At 42.3% G+C, this 23,765-nt stretch overlaps 3 protein-coding genes across 3 annotated transcripts in view; all 3 read right to left on the reverse strand.

Moving 5' to 3' along the window:
- LOC118475009 (ATP synthase subunit a-like) overlaps positions 1-23,765 on the reverse strand; it is a 42,084-nt gene continuing 18,319 nt past the window's right edge. Inside the window, exon 1 of the mRNA XM_035963806.1 lies at positions 1-23,765. This exon is cut by the window's right edge and continues 18,319 nt beyond it. The gene's annotated coding sequence lies outside the window, so the exon portion shown is untranslated.
- LOC118475010 (NADH-ubiquinone oxidoreductase chain 6) overlaps positions 1-23,765 on the reverse strand; it is a 27,355-nt gene continuing 3,590 nt past the window's right edge. The window contains exon 1 of the mRNA XM_035963807.1: positions 1-23,765. This exon is cut by the window's right edge and continues 3,590 nt beyond it. The gene's annotated coding sequence lies outside the window, so the exon portion shown is untranslated.
- Positions 14,406-15,767, reverse strand: LOC118475008 (uncharacterized). Its single transcript, XM_035963805.1, has one exon. It carries the CDS (start codon positions 15,747-15,749, stop codon positions 14,415-14,417), a length of 1,335 nt encoding a protein of 444 aa, XP_035819698.1. The 5' UTR covers positions 15,750-15,767; the 3' UTR covers positions 14,406-14,414.

Consider the following 23,765-nt stretch of genomic DNA (forward strand, 5'->3'; position numbering starts at 1 on the left):
AGTGAAAGAAGCCCACATGCCCACTCTTCTTTCCCCCCCTCACCTCAACCGTATAGTAGATGGGTTTGGGGGGCCTCGGTTTCCTATGCCTACACCAGTGAATTTCTTTACCTCTTCGTACGCTCCCAATCGCAGATTTGAATAATCAAGTCGGTATGGGGCTGCTGCCTTTTGTTACTCCGGAAATATTGGCTTCGCCTGTACAGATTTTCTAGGGCCTGGGCGATTTTTACCCGCTTCTCGGCGCTCGCCGTTTCAAGGTGAAGATCCTCGTAAGTAGAGCGTAATGTGCTCTCCCTAGGGTTCCTATCTCGACAGGACCTTAGAACTGTTTTAATTCTTTTCTTTAAGAACGCAATGGATGGTACTTCAGGTTGCGCCCCATTTATGGGCGGCTCTGACTCTTTGCCATTGGCGTCTTGGCGGGACACTTTTTTCCGCTTATCATCATCCTCAGAATTAGGCGTAGCGGAAGCACTCGACGAGGCCTCTACGACAGCATGGGCTCTTCCCCGTTTCTGGCCGGACGATTCCATAAATACTTTGGTCAGAAGTAAGACCAAACCGAGAGTGAGTAGCATAGACATAGACAAGGATAGATTTGTGAATGAGACATAGTACTCACCAATATTCAGATCCAGAATTGGGTGAATTCCAAATTGATATTGATCCAACGGGCTGTTGAGATTAGGTAGGTTACCAAAATACCCTCTGCCTTGTTGGGCAATCAAGTAGTCCCAGTTGCCCTCGGCAGACATTCGGGCGTGCAGATCTTGTATTCTCTGACCAAAACAACTACGTCCCTGAGGTGTGTGAATCTCCTCGAGTAAGGAGCGCCAAAAAGCGTCGTAGTCCGCAATCGCACTCTCACGCCGGATACCAGAGAATAGATTCACACGGAAAGCGCTTATTTCCTGTACTGACGGGAGATTCAGGTTCCTCTCACGCAAGATACCTTCCATTTCTCTAAATAAGGGGAGGGCTCGGAGTACCCTATGCACATCCTCCACCGATTCCGATTCTCGATTTAGTGGGATTCCAGGCATCCCACGAGTTGCAATCATAATGGGTTTACTACTTGATAATAGCATTTTTCTATCCGTTAATAAAAATATCATCGTACTTGACAATTCCATCTTTTTCAGCTCTGCTCCCAAAAGAGAAAGGAGACTAGACTGATCCATTCTTGACGTCGGCGTTGGTTTTTCCAACGAAACGAAAAAAAGAACATTCGAACAAATAGACTTGATTCCATGACAAAACAAAATGCTAGTTCTAACGAACAGCGTTTGTCCCATCGACTTTACTTTGGCCAATGATACTACTACTACTATATACTATATACTATATACTATATACTATATACTATATACTATATACTATACGCGTTTTCTGAGGAGCAACATGAGACTTGATTTTCCTATAGTCTGGCTACTATACTATACTATAGAACCCTGGGCCATGTTTCCCGAGAGAGACTGCCTTCTCTCAGGCCAGCAGTCTTATACTTATAGTCGACTGCTCTATGACGATCTGACCTCTTTCCTGGGCTCTGCTCGCTCGTCTACGCTCCGACCAATTCAGTCAAAATCGAAAAAACGATGTTTCGTCTAAGAATAAGAAATAGTAGTAGTAGTAAAAAAGTGCACTTTTTCCATATATTTCGAGGGATCCCTATCTTTATCTCTATCCACAGAGATACCTATCTATTCTATTCTATATAGAGAGAGATTTTTCTAAAAATTGATCTAGACTATCCTCTCCTCTATCCGGATAGATATGTCCCTATGAGCGACTAGGCCGATCTTTTTTTATATGTTTTGGCCACGTCCGTTTCCGCTCCGAAGAGGAAGGTTTGGATCTTTCAATCTTATGTCGTGAGGGATGTGACCTATGTTAGGTCCATAAGATACCACAGCTTTTAGTGTTCTATGATTCACCTCCGAATAATGAGTAGGTAGTTCGATCCTTTTGATTCTTATCTTCCTAGTAATAGTAAACGGGGATCCGGAGCAATAGGTCGAATTTCTATATAATTTGTTTGTGTAAACAAAAGGGCTTATTGCTCTTTTTCGGTTTTCGTTTTCCTCGATAACTTTGAGGATCTCCTCTACCCCTTCCTCTTCCTCCTTCCTTCTTTTCCATAAGAAGAAGTATTTGAAATGAAACAAATTCCTCTTCATTCTGTTGTGCTCAGCGAAGGAACTGCCTAAGCATACTTTTGCGGATCCAAACTTCTTTGTTCTTTCTAAGTCTTCTTCTTGCATATAAGAACGCAACTCTTGCAAAAACCCGGATTTTAGTAGTAAGCGGCATCCCCTCTGAGTTGTGAGTAAGCGGAACCATTCTGTTTTTGTTCTTCTCCAGATTCTGACCGGTAGGAATTTGCCTATGATTTTTCCAACTGATATGTCGATATAGAAAGATCTCCTTATTTCTTCACCGCGGGTTCTCGCGTCATTTTCTTTAAAAGATATTAGATCACCATGGGAAACTTTAAAATGAGTAATGGTTACCAGTCCATTATTCAAACAAACCCTTCGATGACTTATCGGCTGCCTTGCTTGAGGAAGAGTGTCACTAAAACGGAGACGAACCGGAATCACGTCCGATCTTGTTTCTTGATTGAGTAAAAAAGGGATATATGAAGTTCGTTCTCTTCCTCTGTGCATCTCCCTTATGGGTAAATCCCCATAATAAAGGGACAACTTTCGTGTAGTTTGTGATTTGATGTTACTGTTTAGATTTTCTCTCTGAGAAAGATTTCTTTTAATGGATCTCCTCTTGTTCCTCAATCTTCGGAGAATGCGGCGTTGGATTAGAGAAAGTTCTCTGTTCCGAACATTTCCTGGAAGTAGACGGCACGTTTTAAATCTTAATGCAGGCATATTTCGTTGAATCAGTCTTTTTCGCCACATCGCGTATAAAGGGAATCGAACCCAACTCTTCCACGAACCCCCCACGAATGGTCCTCCCTTAACTCAATGAACTTTGAGAATTCCTTTGCCTAGTTTTTTTCTTTTCAGTTCTCATAAGTCCTTGATATACTAGCCTCAATACTTGACCGACTGCGTCACAGTGCTCAGGTAAAGTGGCAGTGGTTGAAAGCGAGCGGAAACGTCAGTGTTTTCTGTGCGTTACGATAGTAGTGGTGAAAGAAAATCCAATTCAAATATCTCAACGTAAAAGGAAAATCGTTTCACTTTGATTTGAAAAGAAAGACTCCAGCTAGCTATATGAGATCGAACTTCTTCCATCACTCTATCTACGATATTCATTGCACCATGATTGAAGGCCTACGCATCTTCTTTCGGGTATTTCTTATTGGTTGACATAAATTATAGACACCGTGGGGACGTCATCTAGACAAAAAGGGAAACGATTTATGATAGATTACCATCAATCCCATCTTATGGTGTTACACCCATGGACTAAAGATACTAGTCTTCCTACATTGCATCTATTGGGTTGAGAGAGGATCTCCTTTCTCCTAAAAATCCTCCTTGTCCATGATACTTACTTGCAATCAATTCATAGTCTTCCCAAGTAGCTTCTAGGTTGGACCAATGAATGAGCACTTGTGGTACCGCTGCATTTCTGGAACGGCTACTGCCTACATAACTTGTCTTCCTCTTTTCAAGGAAGTCAGTATCAGACCATATGTAGTTCTCGTCTCGAGGGTCTTACTTCCTTTTTCCCGGACCAAAGAAAAGAGATAATTTATTAGCCTTCTCACATGGACATAAAGACACGAGTTAATCATTCGCATGCAGCCTCACATAAACAACAAATAACAAGCGCATGCAGCCTCACATAAACAACAAATAACAACGCGCACAAGCTTAACACTCATATATTTTTTTAGATAATATGGACATAAGATTCCCCTCTTACCCCTAACTAACGATTATGCTGCTCTCGTCCTGTTTTTCCATACTTCCCGCAGCGCAAGAAAAAAAAAACTAGAAATAGGAACAAACCGAGACCGAGAGCGAGAGCGAGAGGGTGAATGCCAAATTGATCCAAAGGACTCTCCGCTAAATGCATCGCAGCGAAATTTGCCGCTAAATTCTCATTCGCTAGCTCAGCTATTCCGTACTTGAAGGCTTCACTTTCAGTGCCATTTGCTACTAAATCCCGGAGCTGTGATCGAAGAAATCCTATATTAGCACTCCCCCCATGTATTCGTTCGGCTGCAACTAGAATCTCTTGGTGATCCCTGCCGGGCATTAATTTGGCCATTTCCTCGCGTATAGCCCCTTGATATTCTACGACCCTTTCATCGGTCGGGTTTGGGGATGGCCGATTTACGGACGAAGAGGAAGAGGGAGTACCACTGTCCGTTAAGAATACTCCTTTCACGGAAGAAGGGGATGGCTGGTTCACAGAAAAGGATGCTAATGGCGAGGGTTGATTGACAGAGGAAGAGGATGCTAATGGCGATGGTTGATTGACAGAGGAAGAGGACGAGGGAGTCCCAAAAGAAATGAATCCTTCTGAAGAAGAAGGACTATGAGAGTGTAGACTAGAATTGCAAGACAAAAAAGACGATGAACTGGTGCTACTGGCACTCCCTCCCGAAAGATCACCCATTTTATTTCTGATATCCAACATGAGAAGATCTTCTGGTCTAGAATTAGTCGTTTTTTGCATTTCTTTATTTGGTTGGGAAAGGAAAGAAGAGATCGCGAACCGCGCCCACACAATCTCTTACACAGCAACACTGCTTGTCAAGTTAAGTAGCGACCTGCATACAGGGGACCCCCTCGTGCCCCACCCCAAGGGCTGACTCTTCTTTCATTACATACGATTTTTGTTACTGATCAAATTTGATTAATGGATGTCTCAGAAGACAGGCTTTCTCCGACAAGAAAGATGAGAGGAACCGTGGAGTTGGACCAATACGTTGGAATAGATAGCTCTGTTGCTTACTTTCAAGCTTTAGATAGCTCTGTTTGTTACAAGCAAAGAAGAAAAGATATAGCTTTAGTTTTACACCAGCTACGCCCTTCCCCATTGCAACGTTGTTGGTTTTCGTTTTATTTTTGGATCCATGCAAGCCATTTCCTGTTGATAGGAAGGCAGAGTAACAAGTTGATTTCGAGTACCATACCTCCTTTCCGGTTCACAGACAGATCGAGGGTCACACCTTACACTTGCGTCACCTGCCTGCCCTTCTCGGTTTAATTGAATAAGACCTAGGACCAAGGATGCATTTTTTGAATGGAGTCTTCTCTCTAAATATTTCCGGGAAATATACCGGGTCAAACCTTCCGAGCTAACTGGACCCTACCCTTTTTCAGAGAATCATTCCTCCCCCACTCTCTGCCCTTCTAAAAAGAAAATGCATTCCTTCGCACTGTGCTTGACTTTCGCTCTTATAGCACTCTTTTCCTTAATGCCTGTTGGCTCTAGCACTGTGCTCTTTGCTTCTAGTCTCGCTAGCTATGAAACTTCCACTGAAAAAGAAGAATTTCCACGCCCACCAACTGCAGAAGCTCAATCAATGGCCACTACCGACAAGGGGACAATAGAGCTGCATTGAACACGCATCCAGCACCTCGAGTCACTACCAACCAGAAAACGAGCGATATAGGAGGTAGACTGCCCGCTCCACAACGAGTGAAGAGTGCCGTAGAGCTGGAGACATATCCTTCCTGAAAGCCAATCGATCTGATCTGTTGGATAGTGCCTGAAAAGCTATTCCTCGCTAGCGCTGTCTTGTCTGTTCCTGTTCTGGATTGGGGCACGGGCTTTCTGTAGATTGGGAATTGCTGCTTCAACAATAGGAGCACAGGGCTAACGCCTCTTTGTTTAGGTTTTAGAAAAGTAGAAAGGAGAAAATTGGACTTTCAGAACTAATAACTATATTCTTTGTCTGATTTCTTTAATTGTCCGAGTTCTCTCATTAATGAGTTGGCTCGGCCATCATCAAGTAGTGAATCCCCTCTCGGGGAAGTCCCATTTCTTTCTGAACGGGAGTCGGAGTTTCTACAAATTGTATTGGAAGTGGTATTTGTAGATTGTGTCAGTGTTTAGCCAAGATGTCTCCCTTTGCGAAACGAATCCAAGGGCGGAGTGTTATCGCTTGCGTCGGTCCCACCCACCCTTGGGAGGGCCCGCCGGCCTTATCCTTATCCTTATAGTGATCTCGCTTTGAAAAGAGGACTTTCATAACAAGTGGAGTCGTCTTGTGGGTATCAACAAGAAAAACCCTTCTCACATAAGAGCTCAAGAATAGATGCCTTGCCCCGAGAACAGGGATTTGAACCATTGGACTTTTCTAGCTGTCCTGCCACTGGGTTCCAAGTTCGTACGTAGTCTAGTCCATTTCTAGGCAGGAATTGCATTTTATGACATTGGCCCGTTCCTCAATACAATAGTTCCGTAGTGCCAGGTGGGAAGCATCCTTCTTTGAATATGATGATGGGCTCCCCGGTTTCAAAGATAATAAACCTATAGTTATATTACTTGCGTGTTGGTAAGGCGGCTAAGGTTCTTACGTATCATAGTTTAGTTCCTTGTTTGTCTAAGAGGAGTTCATATAGCCAGTCCAGTATGGAACCAGATCCGGATATCCGTACTTTTGGTGGTGCGGTTCAGAGCAGAGGAGAGGTTCGGTAGGTTGACAAGAAAGTGCGCCGCTAGCTTTTGTGTGTTCACACAAGGTCAGAAGGAACCTCCGAGTGGATCCAACAAAGAATCGATTCTATGCCTTCTCTTTCAGTGTTCGTAGGGCTGGAAATTATACACGCTGGTAACTAGTAAGCTGGAATAGTCAGGTTAGGAATGGAAAAGAAGGAAGGAGGAAGCGAGTTCTCTACTCTAGTGAAGCTAGTGCTAGTTCTGTACTCTAGTTCAGTCCCCAAGGCGCGAGTGAAGCCCTTCTCCATACCTTCGATAAACTACTTGCCTCATGGAAGTTCAAGTTCTCTTTCATAGAATGACTGGCTTTACATATCTCCTTATTCGTAGGAAATGAATGGGCAGCAACTTAGAACCGAAACCGGAAGGCAAGAAACCGAGCTATTCAAGAGAGATCCGGCACATCACAAGATAACGAAACAACTTGGAAAGCTAGTTCGGAAAGTTCACCTATGAAAGCCCTACTCAATATTGCCTCGGGCCAGGTCAATAGATGAACACATAGAAGTGAGTAGAAAAAGCAAACTTTAGTGAATGAATGCGATCTAGACCCTGCAACTAGACCGAGCAAGAGGAAAGGAATGCGATCCTCAAATAAAAGAATCTATCTAGCACTAGCAGCAAGGAATGAGATAGAACCTCGAGCAAGAGATATGAGCGTTGATCTGATCTTATGAGAATACTGCGGCACTCTTTTGGTTCTTCTGATTTCTAGTCTAGTTTCCTTTCCTTAAGGGACAGGGCGGCGTAGAGCTGAGGAGAGAGACAGATGGATGGCAGATGTGAATGAATTGCAATATGCATGCTGCCTGCCACCGAGGAGTAGTAGTATTGATGCCAGTGTGGAAGAGTTCGCTGGATCATTCTACCGGAGTCAATCAGTTTGATTCGTAACAAATGAGATTAGTTCACGTATAACGAGCATAAAGACGAATCTAACCGCTAGTTACTCTACTCATTGGCTCCATCCCGTTTTTGAGGCCTTCTCTTTTTCGTGATCTGGGCCATAAATCAATGGTGCCGCAGTCTATGAAGCAAGAATGGCCAATGACATACGCTATGGAAGCCGTAAACCTGGATTGGAAAGCGGAGATTCTTCTGAGAGAACTGGAACTCTGACCCAAGGCAAGACTTGACTTCTCTGATCATCCCTTCCCTGGCGCCTGAGCCCGGCAATAACAATAGCAGACAGGTCAGTTGTTCAAGTCCGTCTGGTTGATAGGTCAGCTCAGTATAGAATCTTGTATGGTAGTCCAGTAATGACCAGGCAAGTGAACCGGCTTGAGAGACGTAAGAACCGGGAGAACACAGGACGCACGGAAAACTTTCCTGCTCGAGTAACAGAGTCTTGGCTGGCGGAGTTGGAGAAGGGGCACCGACCAGAAGCTAGACAGAAGAATGACCTTATTTTCCTTTACTCTCCATTCCATTTGTCCTTCAACCGGATTAATGGTCAACGACATTTACAGCCTTTCCTTCACACAAGGTTTTTAATCCATCTCCCCTGCTTAGGACAGTAAGGGGAAGTAGCGATATTCCGATTCCTTCGTGGGGAATCAACGAAGGGTCCAGCTGCTTTAGTACTTAAGTTAACGCCCCAGCCCTTATCCAGAAGGTAGATGCGGTAAGCCAACTCCTATCCTTCTTGCGGAAAGGGCATTCAATGCCATCTGAATTCCCTTCCTTGCTTCGAGGAGCAGGTCGAATAGTCAAAGAAGGGGATGGCTAATTCCAGGAATAGAGTAGCATTCTCAGGCACTACCCTCAGTTGCAGCCTCAGTCCATATAAAACAGTCAATCTACCAGCAGCAGAGGCTGCAGATACATGTCCACCACCTGTTTATCTACTACCATAAGCGGGAGCAGTTGCAGGTAAAGAGTGTTGTGAGGGCTTTCATTTGCGCGTTAAGGGCAGTTTCTGTTATAGCACTAGAAATCAGTGCCGTTAGTCCCTTCTCGAACAGCAGTTTTAGCAATTGAATCAGCTGTTTCCTAATAGACTAGGCTGTTAGCAGGATTTGCAGGCGAGACAGATGAGGAGGCATAGAAGGAGCAATTCCATTATGTGCTAAAGGCTGCGGAATAAGAGCTCTTAGTCCTTTCGGCGTAGAGAACGAATCCTCTGTTGCAAGAAGAAGGGCAATGCCGATTGTAAGGTTAAGTATTACGTACGTCAAAACCAGTCAGTGACTCATTTAAGTGTTGTGCGAAAAGGTAGCCTTTTGGCAACTGCAACCATCCATAGCGAGCGACGGAAGATCAATAGGCTGTTTTTTCATAAGTTGATAAAAGGAGAGAGCAGCTTAATGAGAGAAGTAGCAGTGAGGGCGCTAAGCAGGTGTCAAGTTAATTGGTCTGAGAGCCAAGCCAGCTTTCAATTTCAAGTAGTAAAAAGCAGGCATTAAAGTAGGTGAGTAAGTCAAGTTCTCTATATGCTTGAAGCTGATACGCGCCTTTGTTGCCTTCTGTCTTCTTCCCTTTGGTAGTTCTGTTTCCAGCTGAGGAATTGGAATAAATAAGTAAGGCTAACTAAAAGAGAGAAGAGGGTCTACAGTCATTCTATCTCAACACTGAAGAATAAGACGTCTATCCTTACTCTTGCATTAAATAGAATAATCAGAAAGGGAGGGTAGTATAGATTTGAATCAAGCTTCAATTCCAACTAAAGATGAATCTTTGAACTATCTGAAGGGAGCACTTATTAAATACAGCGACATAAATAATTTAGAAATACCCAAGATGGGTCGACGTTCAAAAAGACGCTATCAGTCATATATCCCTGTCGATAAAACAGAAATGAAAAACAAAACTCTATTTTTTGTTGCTGATCTAGAAACTCTTTTATTAAAAAGACGAGACACGGATGTCGACAAAACTCACGTGCCCTACGCAGGGGGGTATATGATGGTTGATATGGAAAAGCGGGTTAACGCGGAGCATATTACGACGTTCTATGCACATGACTACTCAAAAGTGTGCCAGGATTTTCACGATATGAGTGAAAAGATGCTCACAGAGATGATTAATAGAATAGTAAAGGATGTTCAAAGAAGAGGAAGTTCAATGGTTGTATACTTTCACAATTTATCTCAGTTCGACGGTATTATGATACTCTCTTTTTTAACTAAAAGTTATAAAAACTGTCATATAGAGCCCATCATGAGAAACGACTGTATTTATTCCATAAAACTGTATAAGGTATCCAAAAATGGGGATAAAAGGCTTGTTTTAACGTTCATGGATTCGTACCTCCTGTTGAAAGTAAAGCTCGCTGATCTAGCCAATAGTTTTTGCCCAGAATTGGGGGGGAAGGGATCTTTCGATCACCAGAATGTCACCGTTGATAAACTACCTAGTATTAGGGAAGACTCTTTAACTTATCTTAAACAAGATATTCTAATAACAGCTGCTGTTATGCAACGCGCTAAAGCCATTATTTGGGAAGAGTATGGGATTGATATCCTGAAAGTATTAACAATATCAGCATTGGCCCTAAAAATATTTAGACGTGTTTACTATAAGGATGATGATGATAATCGCATCTACATTCCTGACGATAATGAGGCTCAATTTATTAGGGAAGGCTACTACGGTGGTCACACGGACGTGTATAAGCCATACGGGGAGAATTTGTATTATTATGATGTAAATTCTCTATACCCCTCATCTATGCTAGATGATATGCCTATAGGCAAGACCCGCTGGGTTAGTGATCTAGGATCAAAGAAATCAAAGATTGTGTTGAATGATATGTTTGGGTTCATTAGAGCTTTTATAATTTGTCCTAAGCATATTAAAAAGCCTCTTCTACCTTATAAAAAGGATGATGGTACGATAATCTTCCCCACGGGGAGATTTCTCGGTGTTTATTTTTCTGAGGAGCTTAAGTATGCAGTAAGTTTGGGCTACAAAGTATACCCGATCTGTGGATATATCTTTGATAGAAAGGAATCACCATTCAAGCGTTTTGTGTACGACATCTACAGCAAAAGGCTTGATGCTAAGGCTAAAGGGGAGAAAGCTCTGGATTTCATCTATAAAATCACCATGAACAGTCTCTACGGGAGGTTCGGGATCAGCCCCGAAAGCACAACGACTCAAATTGTTTCTACAGAAGAAAGTAGAAAATTAGCTCTCTATAATGATGGGTTTGTTCAAAGTTATGAGCTTAGTTCAGACAAGTGCCTAGTAACATGCAAAAATGTCAGAAGTTTGGATTTACTGAAGCTTAGTTCAGACCGCCCTACTTATGCTGCTGTTCAAATATCGGCCGCTGTCACGGGTTATGCCCGCATAAGAATGCACCCATTCATTTCGAGGGATGACTGCTATTACACGGATACGGACTCAGTCGTTGTTGAGAGGGAACTTCCTGAAGAAGAGGTATCACCTACCGCTTTGGGTAAGTTTAAGCATGAGCACTTTGTCGAATATGGCATCTTTTTAGCACCTAAGTCCTATATGCTTAAGGCATCTAGTGTGGACCAACCCATAATAAAGTTTAAAGGAGCGGGTAAAGATGAGGCTGATGAAGAATGGTTCATCAACCAGCTAGCTGACCCTAGGGCTAAAAAAGTGATTTCATATGTCCGAAAGTTCAGTAGAAACTTCCGTGAACTGTTGGTTCAAGAGAAAATGTGTAAGTATACCATGGGGTTAGAAAGTAAAAAGAGGGAGTATGTGTTCGACAAAAATGGAGTATGGGTTGATACTAAGCCCTGCCATATAGGTGACTTTGATGTGAAAAGTATCAATCCGACCTCCTATCGGATAATTATGAATTTGTTAGAGGAGAATGAAGATCTCCGAAATGAATTTTCTAATTCGGAAATCATGATTGCTAATCGGGAGATTCAAGCTGATGCTGCTAAAAAGAGGAAAGCCTCTAAGCTAAGAGGAAAGCCTCTAAGAGGGGGAGACACCCCTTCTCATATTGAAGAATAGGCATGGAATGCATTCCCGAGCTCTATAGTATAGACCATTGCTGAAACAAGATATGAATGAACAATTACAACCGCTTCTCAAGCTAATACCAAACAGAGCCCGAAACCACTCAAGTAAAGCACAAGCTGAAACCAACGAACCTGTGCAGGCTAGGCCACCTTTACTAGTCAGCTACAAAACAGAGGAATAGCGAGGCACCTTCCCGGAAACCAGATATGATCCAACCTTTCACTTACAAGAGTCAAGCCAAGGAGAAGGCTAAACCCATTTCTGTATATGATCCGCCAGGTCATGTCATGTCTTGTGTCAAACAGATCATTAGTTGTGATCTTTGGTAATTGTCTTGTACAGCACAGTACAGACGAAGATCAATACATCGGATTCCTTCTTGTCTGATTGGAAGGGATGGATTGTGCTTTGGCTCATGTACTCTATAAGGGTTAGTAAACCAGGGAATGCCTTTGATTATCTTTTTGACTTTCTATAAGGGTCTTGTTATGTCCTTTGTCTCTCTCTCTGCTCTATAAGGGTCTTGTTTAGTGGTATACTCTTTGATCCTTACTCTATTTACTACGCAAATAAATTGTTCGTTTGCGGTGATAAATGAAGAATCTGGGTTCGCCATTCGGTCAAGAGGAAGAGTCAAGTAGTAGGTGTGGCTGCTCACGGCACCCCCGGCACGGTTCTTTAGGTCGATGAATCGAATCTTCCATCCAATACGCTAGGCTAGTTTCTTTCCACAACTCTCGTTCTTTACACGACTGATTGGCTGCTTGGCCGGATCTGGATCACTGCTTTAGGTATTAGTACTATGGCATTCAACCTAAATGGTTTCAATTTCAACCAATCTGTAGTTGATAGCCAAGGTCGCGTTATTAATACTTGGGCTGATATCATCAACCGTGCTAATCTTGGTATGGAGGTAATGCACGAACGTAATGCTCACAACTTCCCTCTAGACCTAGCAGCTCTTGAAGTTCCATCTCTTAATGGATAAGGTTTTTATCCTAAACATATAGGAAGGAAAGCCGGGTTCTTTTATGAGGAAGAAGCAGTGCACGATTGTGCACCAATGCGCCATAAGAGCTAGCTTTGCAAAAAGGAATTCTATTTCCACTCAAGACAAAAAGGTTATCCCTTTACCGCCAAGTATGAACTGAAACTCTTATTTCTGGTTTTCACAATAAATATAGAATTACCTAGAACAATACCAGACGTATAATAACACACCTACAAGGACAACCACACCGAATGCCAGGTATCTAGGATTGTCACTATCGTCACTATCTTCTTCACTCCCACTACCTTCTTCTTCACAGCCACCACCTTCTTCTTTACAGCTACTATCCACCCCCTCTTTACAGGCACTACCTTCTTTACTGCTAGCATATTCTATAGTGGCATTCTCCTCTACAGAATCTATGGTATGATCACCATCAGAGCATTTCCCCCAGAATTCGAATTTATCCGACAATTCCTCTTCTCTCAACTTTCTATCCAAGCAATCCGTTAAAGCCGTCCTTTCCACAACCGCATCATAAGCTTCTAAGATTGATGTACTAATCACTTCCTCGTATGGAATCCATACGAATAATTTACGAACTTTGAATAAATCAATAATCAATTCTATATCAAGATAGTGCGGGTCCACAGATATGAAATCTGGTGCGCTCTCAGTATAACAGTACCACACTGTTACATAAGTACCTAATCTAACTAGTGCAAAGATGTTCCCATAGACATACCTAACACTGTTGTCTGATTGTGATGTCACCACGTGTACTAAACATTGCAATACTTTATGTTTTGCAGAAACACCGAAGTTTTCATACTTTTCTAATGCCCTTTGTAGGTGGCTATATAAATTATCTGTAGCCCTGTTATAGAGAGACCGCAACCCCTTATATTCACTGAAATCTGCACGATAAATCTTTCTTTTCAATTTTAAACGGAGCAACGAGCGCATATAAAGATAGTGCATACGCATGATAGGATCCATATCTTTCAAACTCAACCCTTTAACCAGACGATTAACCGCAGGTGTGTAATAAGAACTTTCGACAGCGTATTGCACATATGGATTTTTTGCAAAGATGGTTTTACGCATGTGGTTATCAATGAAACACTGAAATGGGTTGAATGGGTTACCTATATGAAACATATCACTAATATTTGCATGAATTGAATCCCCCGCGACATCTTCACCCCTTTTTACCTCTTCCGTACTGTTAAGAGCTGCATTAATACTCGAATTAGCCGAATGGCTTAAGGCACCCATTGCAGATGATTCTGGTATATCGTTGACTGTATTAGAAAGTGTGGTATTCAACTGTTCTAATGACTCGACAGTGTTTTTCATGATATAATAGTGTGTCCCTTGTTTTTGTGTGTGTTGGGTATTTTGTATAGTTGCATCTACCCGATGGGGGTTTCCCCCCCTTCTCTAAGCTTATAATAGCTTAGACAGATACAACTGTAGGTGCTTTTACTCGCCTTTCAGGATTTGCTTATTTTATAGTTGAGGGGGCTACCCAATCTCTACTGTAGTATTGTTCTACAGATTCACCCCATCAACATACTCTCGGCATCCATCACCGTTTGTGATCACTTCTTACTATGAGATCACATACTCAACTAATGAATTCAGGAGCTTCCCCTGTGCGATTTCTGAATAAATAGAATACGTAATTTGATACTCAACACTCTGTAGTTGATTTCAAGCTATTGAAGAGGATGCTTCCCTTCCTCCTTGCTAGAGCCCATCATCACGGGTACTGAATTATGCTATCAGGCTCAATACTGACAAATAACGACCTTCTCCTTATTCATTGGACTATCGTAGTAGTACCAGGAGGAAGAAGATTGGTAGCTATAAAGGTAGCACTCATAATACCTACTGCAATACACGCTACTAGATCTAGCTTGTTAGCTTCAACCTCCTCGAAGTGATCTAGATTAAGGTGTCTGTTTGAATTCAAATCGGTTATGCTGATAATTTCGTTATCAAAAAATTGGATTGATTCCTCATTTAGTAAATTGTGAAAAAAAGTATCATTTCGACAAGTTCTTAACACAGTCTTAACGACGTCTTTTGTAAATATGTACGAAACCCTCTTGTACCCATCAACAACCGAAGCTGGGTCCTTAAAAGAATCTAGGTTTACCCCGCGGAAGAATCCTAAATCAGGTATAAGGTGTGGTGTGATATAGTACCAAACAACTAATCCTACGCCAGAATACACAAGTATATTAAAGAAACCGTAGAGATACTTACGATGCCTTTCATCAAAATGACGAGTTGCAACTTGCATGAAAATGGCTACTCTAGATTGCGGAATGAGAGATTTGAGGCCAGCTCCCAAATGGGCATATTGATATAATACAGAATCACTTAATACTAAGCCTTTTATACTCCGTAAGCCTAAAGAACACTTTATTCTTAGAAATCCTATCCTATATGGAATATTCTCATCATAACTAAAGAGATTTCTTAGTCTATAGATCCATTTAGTAGGATAGTTATCAGGTGTCAGAGAATAGAGCCATTGTAGCTGTTTAATTGGTTCCTTTGTTATATGGTTGGTTATTCCTATTAATGTAATATCCGGCACCTTATAAATAATATCACATCGATTGCCCTTATAGATAAGAGGATTAAATTGAAGTATAGAATGTATACATACTAACGATAAGAGTGTGAGGATACTCTCAGCCATCCACCATGGTATCCCGCTTACCCACCAAGGCATGGCATCATAGGTATGTGTTATGTTGAGTATATAATACTTTATATATTTCATAAGTAACCTGCTTATTTGAATGAATAGAGCTTCACCGTCGCCACCACCGTTGTGGCCTCGATTAGTACCCCCTATGATTCCCTCTATCCCATCTGTTATATCCATTTCTTCATCACTTGCATCAGCCTCGTAATAAGTTGTATTCTTATTGTCTAATGATAAAGAGGATTCTCCCCGATCTATAGGATCTTCATCGATGAAATGGAAATCATGAATATCCTCGATGTAAGTTTTTAGAAAGGTGCTTAAGAACTCATTAGTAGAATCTCGATTAAGAGAAAGGCTCGGTTTGTCAAAATATCCGGTAATCTGCTTACGCAAGGGCAACAATATGCGAATCGTGCTCATAATATCTTCCATTCTTTGTTCTTGTTCGGGATTTTTCTTTGTTGAGTGTACCCCGACTCTATACTGAAAATAGTATAGAGAGACTCAACAGTGTCTCTCGTGTGTAAGAGACGTGTTTTTTGTTTCAGTTTCACTATTGGTTGGATTTATTTAGTTTGAGACATGTAAGGACTTCTCCGGAGAGGTATTCTCTGCAGTTCTGTCCATCTCTGTCGGCACCATTGTTATCTGTCTCTTAATAGTAGAGGATCGCCGACGCCCTGTCTTTGAAGTAGATACCTGGTTGGTATCTTTATGTAGATTGGAAATGTGCTTGTATACTTTTCTATTGCCCAGTGACTCTGAGAAAAGTGGGAAACCATGTCAAATCCGCATGCTTGGCCTTCGGATTCGTAGTCATAGGTGCCTTGCTTATATTTATTTTCAGACAGGCGGCATAGGATCAAAGGTTTCGAACCAAGAAGTTTCCCATTCCTTTGGCGACGCAGGGAAGTCTCATTTGGAATTTCATATAGCCAGTGGAAAGAGGCGGTTTCTGAGAAGCATCCAAAGGCACTGCGAAGAATATCCATGGCGCTAAGGACTCGATCGGAGGTGCCTTCCTCAGGAAGAATGGTTGGGAAGAGACATCATGAATCCTCATTCTTTCGAATGAACTTATATGAATTATGCATTTTTCTCGTTTCCGTCCATTTATGTTCATCCACATTTTAGAAATAGAAATTCATCCCGAAATAACCAACTACCGCTTTCCTCGAACTCTGGCTTCTGCATTAAGTTAAGTGAAGGTAGTCTAGGGTAAGGCCCGAAGAAGTCATTTAAGAAATCGAATAAGAAGCTCGAAAGAAGTGAAGGCGTATCAGATACGGATCAGTCTCTTTCCCCGTAGGCATGAGTACGGCACCCTTGACTGGTTCTAACCATTCATTCTTCCCTGGTTCGACGCTTTCTCTAGTGGAGTGGATATGTGTTCGTCTACTTGACCTTTGTTGGTTCATACATACCTTTTCATTCCTGCTAGTAAGGCATCCCAGCTTTGCCTGTCCCCACGACTGCCCGCATCAACTTGAAACCGGAGAGCACTGGCACTGAGATACCTTACTTACTGAATTTCCTGCTGGCCTTCCCTTACCTGCCCTTCCATTTAGGTTGACGAATGGGATTTCCTTTTCTAGAAACACTGGGAGACTGGGTCTTCTCAGACAGAGATGGTTCTGCTCAGCGAGAGAACGAGCATACGAATCAATTCCATGCCCTGAACTTTGAACCAGAGATCCAGCTGGCACTTCTCTTTTGATTCATAACCCTTGCTTTGGAATATCCGGTTGACTTGGGCAGTTTCTTCTATATCTCGAATGCTTCAATCGCCAGGCCAGGTTCGATCAAAGAAGTTGATAGCGCGAAAGCTGTTTTAGTTAGTCACGTGCATCCTCGCCTCTTGCTGAGTCAGGCTATCAAGCCGTTGCGCTGCGTCTATCCGTTTTCTTGTTGGGTCAGGTTGAGTTCTAAGCCCGTGTAAAGTGAGCTTGGTCTGGAGCAAGCTTGACTCGTACAATAACTCGTCTCGTCTCGTATAGTATAGACGTTGAAGAAGCAGTCAATGGTGCCTGCTCTAGAAAATGCATATATCAATCAAGGAAGTGTTCCAGAATTCGTCGTATCCTGAGGTGAATCTTGCTTGTTTTGCTAATGACGTAAATGGAAATGAAATGAAATCTTGCTTCGTAATGAATTCCGCGAATCAAGAGCTGGAAGAGTGCTTTCAACTCACTCCAAGGGGCAAGGGATGGCACTATCACGACTGAATCGCCTATTCGACTAGTGCCAAGCGACCGATATCCTGATTGCCAATCGAACCCATAGGGACAAGAAACAGATCAAACAAACCATTCACATCACATGACCCTGACACTGTGCCTATCTCGTCTCGTAAGAAAAGAATTGGGTGGAGAAGCTGGCCTGGTCAATCCAAGAAAAAAGGATCCGTCCGATTCAGTGGTTTCGCCCATAAGGGAAGCATACTTTGATCAGAAAGGCGGGTCCTCTACGCTTTGAAAATAGCAGGTAGTAGGCCCATGGGAAAACAGACTTGCTCAAATCCATATTCTTGTTTCCCGAGGCAAAACCCACTAGTGAGTCAAGTGAAAGTCCTCCAATCTGTGAGGAGAGGAAAATCCTTATTGCATAGTTGAGCAACTATCTACTATTGATGACTGAGGCATTACAACGACGAAGATTGCAGATTTGGAAAGAGTATCATTGTCTGACAACTCTTCCTTTATACAGGAAGCAACAGTAGGAAATATGAGGAGTTTATGTTCACATCCACCAACCTACCAGCTTACTAGGACGGACTATGAAGAACTGCAGCGGATGACAATGGCGCTTCTATTCGAATCGAACACAAAGACGACCCAAATACAAATACTATTTCATTTCATTTAGTAGAGTAGAGTAGAGTAGAGGAGGGGAGCCCCACCTTTGATATCCAGTCGTGTGCCTGCCTGCTCTTAGATATGATTATTTCGATTAGACCGCTCTGCTTTGATCGGGATCTTACTCCACTAATGGTTCTGTTTTCGTACCAACTGCCCGGCCTAGCGCTTTAAAAAGGGCTGTCTGCATTACTGGAAAAAAAAGTAGTAAAATAAAAGTAGGGGCCACGTAGACTATTCTGAGGTGGTATGCTAAATCCATGATCCACTGATGTAGCTAGTGTGACTAAAGCTGCAGCTATTGGCTTAACAGGTTCTAAACTCTCCCACCCGATAAAGGAATTGAAAGACTACCCCGGGCCCGGGCCACGTAGACTATTCCCTTCCGCGGACATTCTTTTATAGTCTAGAAGGAAAGTAGCAAAGCCGAACGCAAATACACATGCAAATTGCGTCGACTACCTCATCACTGTCCAAAATGGGGGATACCGCTATTCATACATGGATGGACGAGGGACTCCGCTGACAACATCAGTAGATGACTTTTCTCTTTTCTCGCGGAATGCTATTAACGTTGGAAAAAACACAGCTCTCAAACTCACCCGGAGGGTGATAGGTAGAAGCATTAGTACCTAACGGAGCGGTATCTAACCAAAAAGGGAAGGGAGGTGATGTTCTTTTTATAAACAGGATGGAGCATGGCTTCCTTTCTTCTTAGATACATTTCATTCATTCCATTTCTCTATAGTTTACACTATAACATCTTTTAAATCCTGACAGATCTCGAAAAGGGTGGGGGCACTAGAACCAAATCTACATACACATCGAAACTTCCTATCTCAGCCAAGCTAGCACCTTCATCCCACCAATGCATTGTACGACTCTCCACCCTCCGCCTTGCCTTTTCCTCCCTCATGAAATCCAAATTTCCCGCAATGAAATTCGATTTCGTTCATGTGCAAAACGGCCCTGAGATCCGGGACTGGTAAAACATGGGTGCCCCATTTTCTTTTCCGTGCTCCGCCTTAGTGCCCTTATGAAGGCGGCGGGGAGTCCTTAGCCTTTGAACCAAACTCTAGGGAACGCTCAATTGCCTGACGTCTCAACTGCAATGGTGAACTCAGTGACATACACTGAAATGGATTGCATCTATTGTTCCAAACAAGGCTGATATTAGCAGGGCAAGCCCTTCCATGCAATTTCTTGCTTCGCTCTACAGACGAAAGTGCCGGATAGTCAATGGTAACCAGAAGATCTATGGTTTTCGAGAGAAGGTAATTGGAAAAACGATTCATTCCTTTGCTTTCTTTCAGATATATATTCAATAAGTCTGACCTTACCTGAAAACGAGATTCATGAAGAAGCCCAAAAAGTGCCGGGCTTAGTGCAGCCCAGTTCCTAGCCAGTGTTCAGTTATTTTTTCAGAGCTGTCCTCCTTCCCTTTAAGCTGCTCTCTATTTGAAGCCAAAGTCACTATTTCTATCTTTCCTGTTATTTCGTACCTAGTAGTATATATGGAGAATACCAAAAAGCTATCAATTACGCATAGGAGTTGTATAAAAAAGGGCCCTGACTTGTTGAAGTGCTTATTTTTTAGAGAGATTGACTTTTCTTTCAAAAGGATACATCAACCTGTAGTGAACCGGGCCACCGAGCTTGCTTTTACCGCTCTTACAGCTCTCTCTCTTCTTTTTTTTTGGTAGTTTGGCCAGGAAAGAGAAAGAGGAATGTACCCATTTCTATTTATCCATTCTAATAGAAAGTACCCAAAATGTTTTTTAATGTATGGAGCAGGCGTATGAGTTGATATCTTCAAGAGTCAAATCCTTTTCTTGCCCACCCAAAAGAAAAAAATCGTTACGAGCATCTCCAAAATGGAATTGAAAAGCTCCAATTTCCATAATGGTAGCGGGGAAATACCCAGGGAAGAATCATTCTTTTAATCATCCAGATCTATCAATTTGCGAATTCAATAAAAAACGGACTGATCCTCGGAATACACCATTATCTTTCGAAGTGCGTAGTCAATACTATGTTATATTATATTCAAAGAAACAAGTAAAAGAGTAAAGGCTTCGCCCTTCAATACCACACTTCCAATCTAAATTCCTACGAGATTGACGTTCGAAGAAAAAGACATGGTTTGATAGAAACTTTAAGTGGGTATCAAATAAGCTGGAATGAATGGTATCAATTTCTTCTTTTCTATACTGAATCTGCTTCGGTATCTCTTTCTTCCTTCCCTTCTGTAAACCAAGCAGTGACTAGCCTCTGGCACTCACTTTCCAAAGCACCAATTGACTTGCTTTCAGAACAACCCTGATCAGTTATACCGGAAATACCACCCGTACTACGTACGCCATTCCCAACGCGGAGCGCCTTTATTTTCGTATTGAACTCCGCTAGGAAGAAAAAGTTAGACCGTAGCCTAGTCACTCTTCTTTCCAATATACTTATAAATAATCGTGGCCGGCGCAAACCTAGCACCGCGTTGACATCTTCGCTTCAAAAGCTTTCATTTTATTTCTTTCAAAGGAACATGAACTAGGTTATTTACGGGAAGTCGTCCAGTCTAGGAGCACTCCCTTAGATTTGTAGAACGTGAACATGAGTGGTAGACTGAACACCCACACAATCTCTATTTGACAGAGCAACACCTTGAACGAAATCAAAATACTAAACAGAGTGGGTTACCGGCTCTACGACCCCATTCCGGGGCACTACTGTAGAGCTCTTTGGGCCTTCCATCTTTCTTTCGTCGTTTCGCACATAGATACAACTGTACTCTCTATTAGAAACTATATAATATAATAAAAATGGAAGTACTTTCGAGTAGTCTTACATTCACATCTTTAACTACTCGTTTTTTCCCGTTGCTAGCTAGCGTCTCACCTTCTTTTCCGAAAACGTAGGAACTAAAGAGGCCGGCCTTCGGCAAAGGGAAAGCGTGAAAGGATTTAAAAAAGGGGCTTTTCCCAACGGGGGATCTAAATATGAGGGATACTTGATCCTCAACTCTATTCATACAATCCTAAAGCTATTTATAGCTTGCTGATACTCCGGATACCTGCTCCTTAAGCTGGTTCTCTTCTCTTTGGGAGTTCTCAGCCGCTTCAGCTATTATCCTGGAACGATCTAATTTCAACTGAGAGACTTGCGTTCTTACTTCCTCAAGTGATCCAGGGTAGCTCCCGTTCCTACCATCGTTTAAAGTATCTATCCACTGGATCCAAGCTTGAACCAAGTTATATCGAAAGGCAACCCGATCACAATCTTGGATTGAGCTTAGAACGAAATTGGCGAGGGTGCGTGCTGGTTATGACCAAACCTCTGGCAGTTCTGTGTTTTCTAGTTGTGGAGAAGAGCCAGTCCCCAATTCTGGCAATAGAGAGGGCCTGGTCAACGTCCAACGTTAAGTTGAATTTCAAGTGGGCGCCTAAAAGTGTTATTTTGTGGAAATTATACTTTATTTATGCAAAAATTATTAAAAAAATACCGCTGGGATATGATATGTAAAAACTTTATTAGGAATCCTTTATTTATGGAAAAACGAGGTGGTTTTTTCACGGAGTTTCTAGGGGCGTAAGCAAGGGAAAGATCGGGCTCCAAAGACACGCAAGAGCGAATAATAGCGAAAGGTGAAAAATAGCATCTCATGTGGTGACTCCCATTGCAGAAGTGTAGAAGGCAAGCGAAACATTAAGTAGGCAGCGGGCGGCACAGCACCCAGTTCCTGCAGCTGCACCCCCTTGTAAGTGAAATCGTTTGTTGTTATATGCTCTTTAAGAAATAAGATGAGTTTTAGACTTTTTAGAATGTATTCACCTTTCTTTAACAAAACTGTAGCAGAATTGATGTCGCTAATGCTGACTGATCTATAACGCTCGCTCTGATGCTTCTCTTCTATTCTATCGACACCGCTGGTAACTTACCACTTTGCTATAGCAGATCTGCTAGGGTTCGTGTCATCTAGACTTTACTCAACATCTCTGCTACCGAGCCTCCTTCTTCAAAAGGTGCCGATAGCTACTTATATACTTCCTTGAGATGGCTAGAACCTTCGAAACTGTCTTATCGCAACCCATAAGCTAGGACCAATCATCATTTTATTTGCATTTCAGAGCTGTTCCAGATTGCTATCTGTTCTTAGCTGCTCAGCTCTATTATTCAAAAGAGCTAATGCCAAACCTGATACGCACCAGTTCCACTACCTTATCCTGGGCACCGGCTAATCACTTCTCTATACTGCAAAAATAAAGGATGGTTATTGAATGACAGGAAGAGATCTATTAAAACTTTGTTGTGCTTCACTTCTCAGCTACCAAATAAGGATAAATGAGAGGCCGAAGTCAATGACAAAGATGAATTACGAAACAACTTATCCAATATTTGGATAGTCTTTATTTCTCAACTCATCTCTCTCTAGTCAGCTGCTTGCGATTCGATTCGAACCTTTCTGCTCCTCTTTGCTTTATTGCTGCTCCATCTCGGATCTGATCTGAGCTGCTATTCGCATCTATTCTCGAGGTTCTAACCATTTCTTGTGCATCATTCTTTCTGGATTTCTGCCAATCTCTTTCCTTGTGGATCTCATTCCTGGGTTCGGTAGGTTGATGGCTAAGGGAAGGTCTAGTCTAGTACGGATAGGAATTTAAGACTGGAGGATGCAAGAGAAGCAGATCTTCCTCGGCAAAAGGAAGAGAAGCAGAAGCCAATACAGCGGTGGAAAAGGATGGAATGTTGGACTATGGCCTTGCTTTATGGCAGTTACAAAACACATGAAGTTGAGAAGGGGTCCCGTATCAACCAACAAGCTATCCGTTGACCTATCTTGCCTAGCAAGAAAACGGCTTGCGCCTCACTCAAGCAAGTGCGAACGGGGCATTTTGAAAGTGAAATAACAGATTTTATATTGAATTAGGGCGTTTTATATGCCATCGATCTTCAGGTAACTCATTCACTGGATGAGAGAAAGTTCACGCTCCCTATCCCTAGTAGAAATTGATTACAAAACTGCCGCAGGCAAGATAAATATAAGTACAGGAGAGGAAATAGGAATGAATTAAAGAAAGTAGGACAGGTAAGCACTAGAGTAGAGGATGCATCCATAGAAAGCGGCAAGTTAGAATATTGATATTTATTTCCACACCATAAACAAAGTAACATAATGTGTGAAATAAACTTACAGGGGCGATCTTCCTATGCGATAGATTAGTTGGGCATATACGAAAATATGCAAACCAGGTTTCTTTCCTTTGTCTAGATTTTTTGTGTTCGAGCAATTTGGATTTCCAGCTGGGACTTCAACCGCAGTCTTGCCATTCTTTTTAATCACTGGTTCAATATTTAGATATCCCCGGATGTTCAACTTCAAGGCTAGGGTGGAGATGCTCCATTAGTGAAAGACCGATCTTCCCATACCAATCATCTTCCTCGCCCACTCAATGAATCCATCCTCGATTGAACTAGGGCTTCGCTTCGCTATTGCCTCTCCTGCCTTGTGTAGTGCCCTCTGGGGACTGCTCTAGTTCCCCAGATCTTAGCCAAATCAGTCAAGTTCAATGCTAAGGATTGAGGGTGACCAGTGGTCTTA

Source organism: Zea mays, unplaced genomic scaffold (assembly GCF_902167145.1).
Source record: "Zea mays cultivar B73 unplaced genomic scaffold, Zm-B73-REFERENCE-NAM-5.0 scaffold_372, whole genome shotgun sequence".
Lineage (NCBI taxonomy): Eukaryota > Viridiplantae > Streptophyta > Magnoliopsida > Poales > Poaceae > Zea > Zea mays.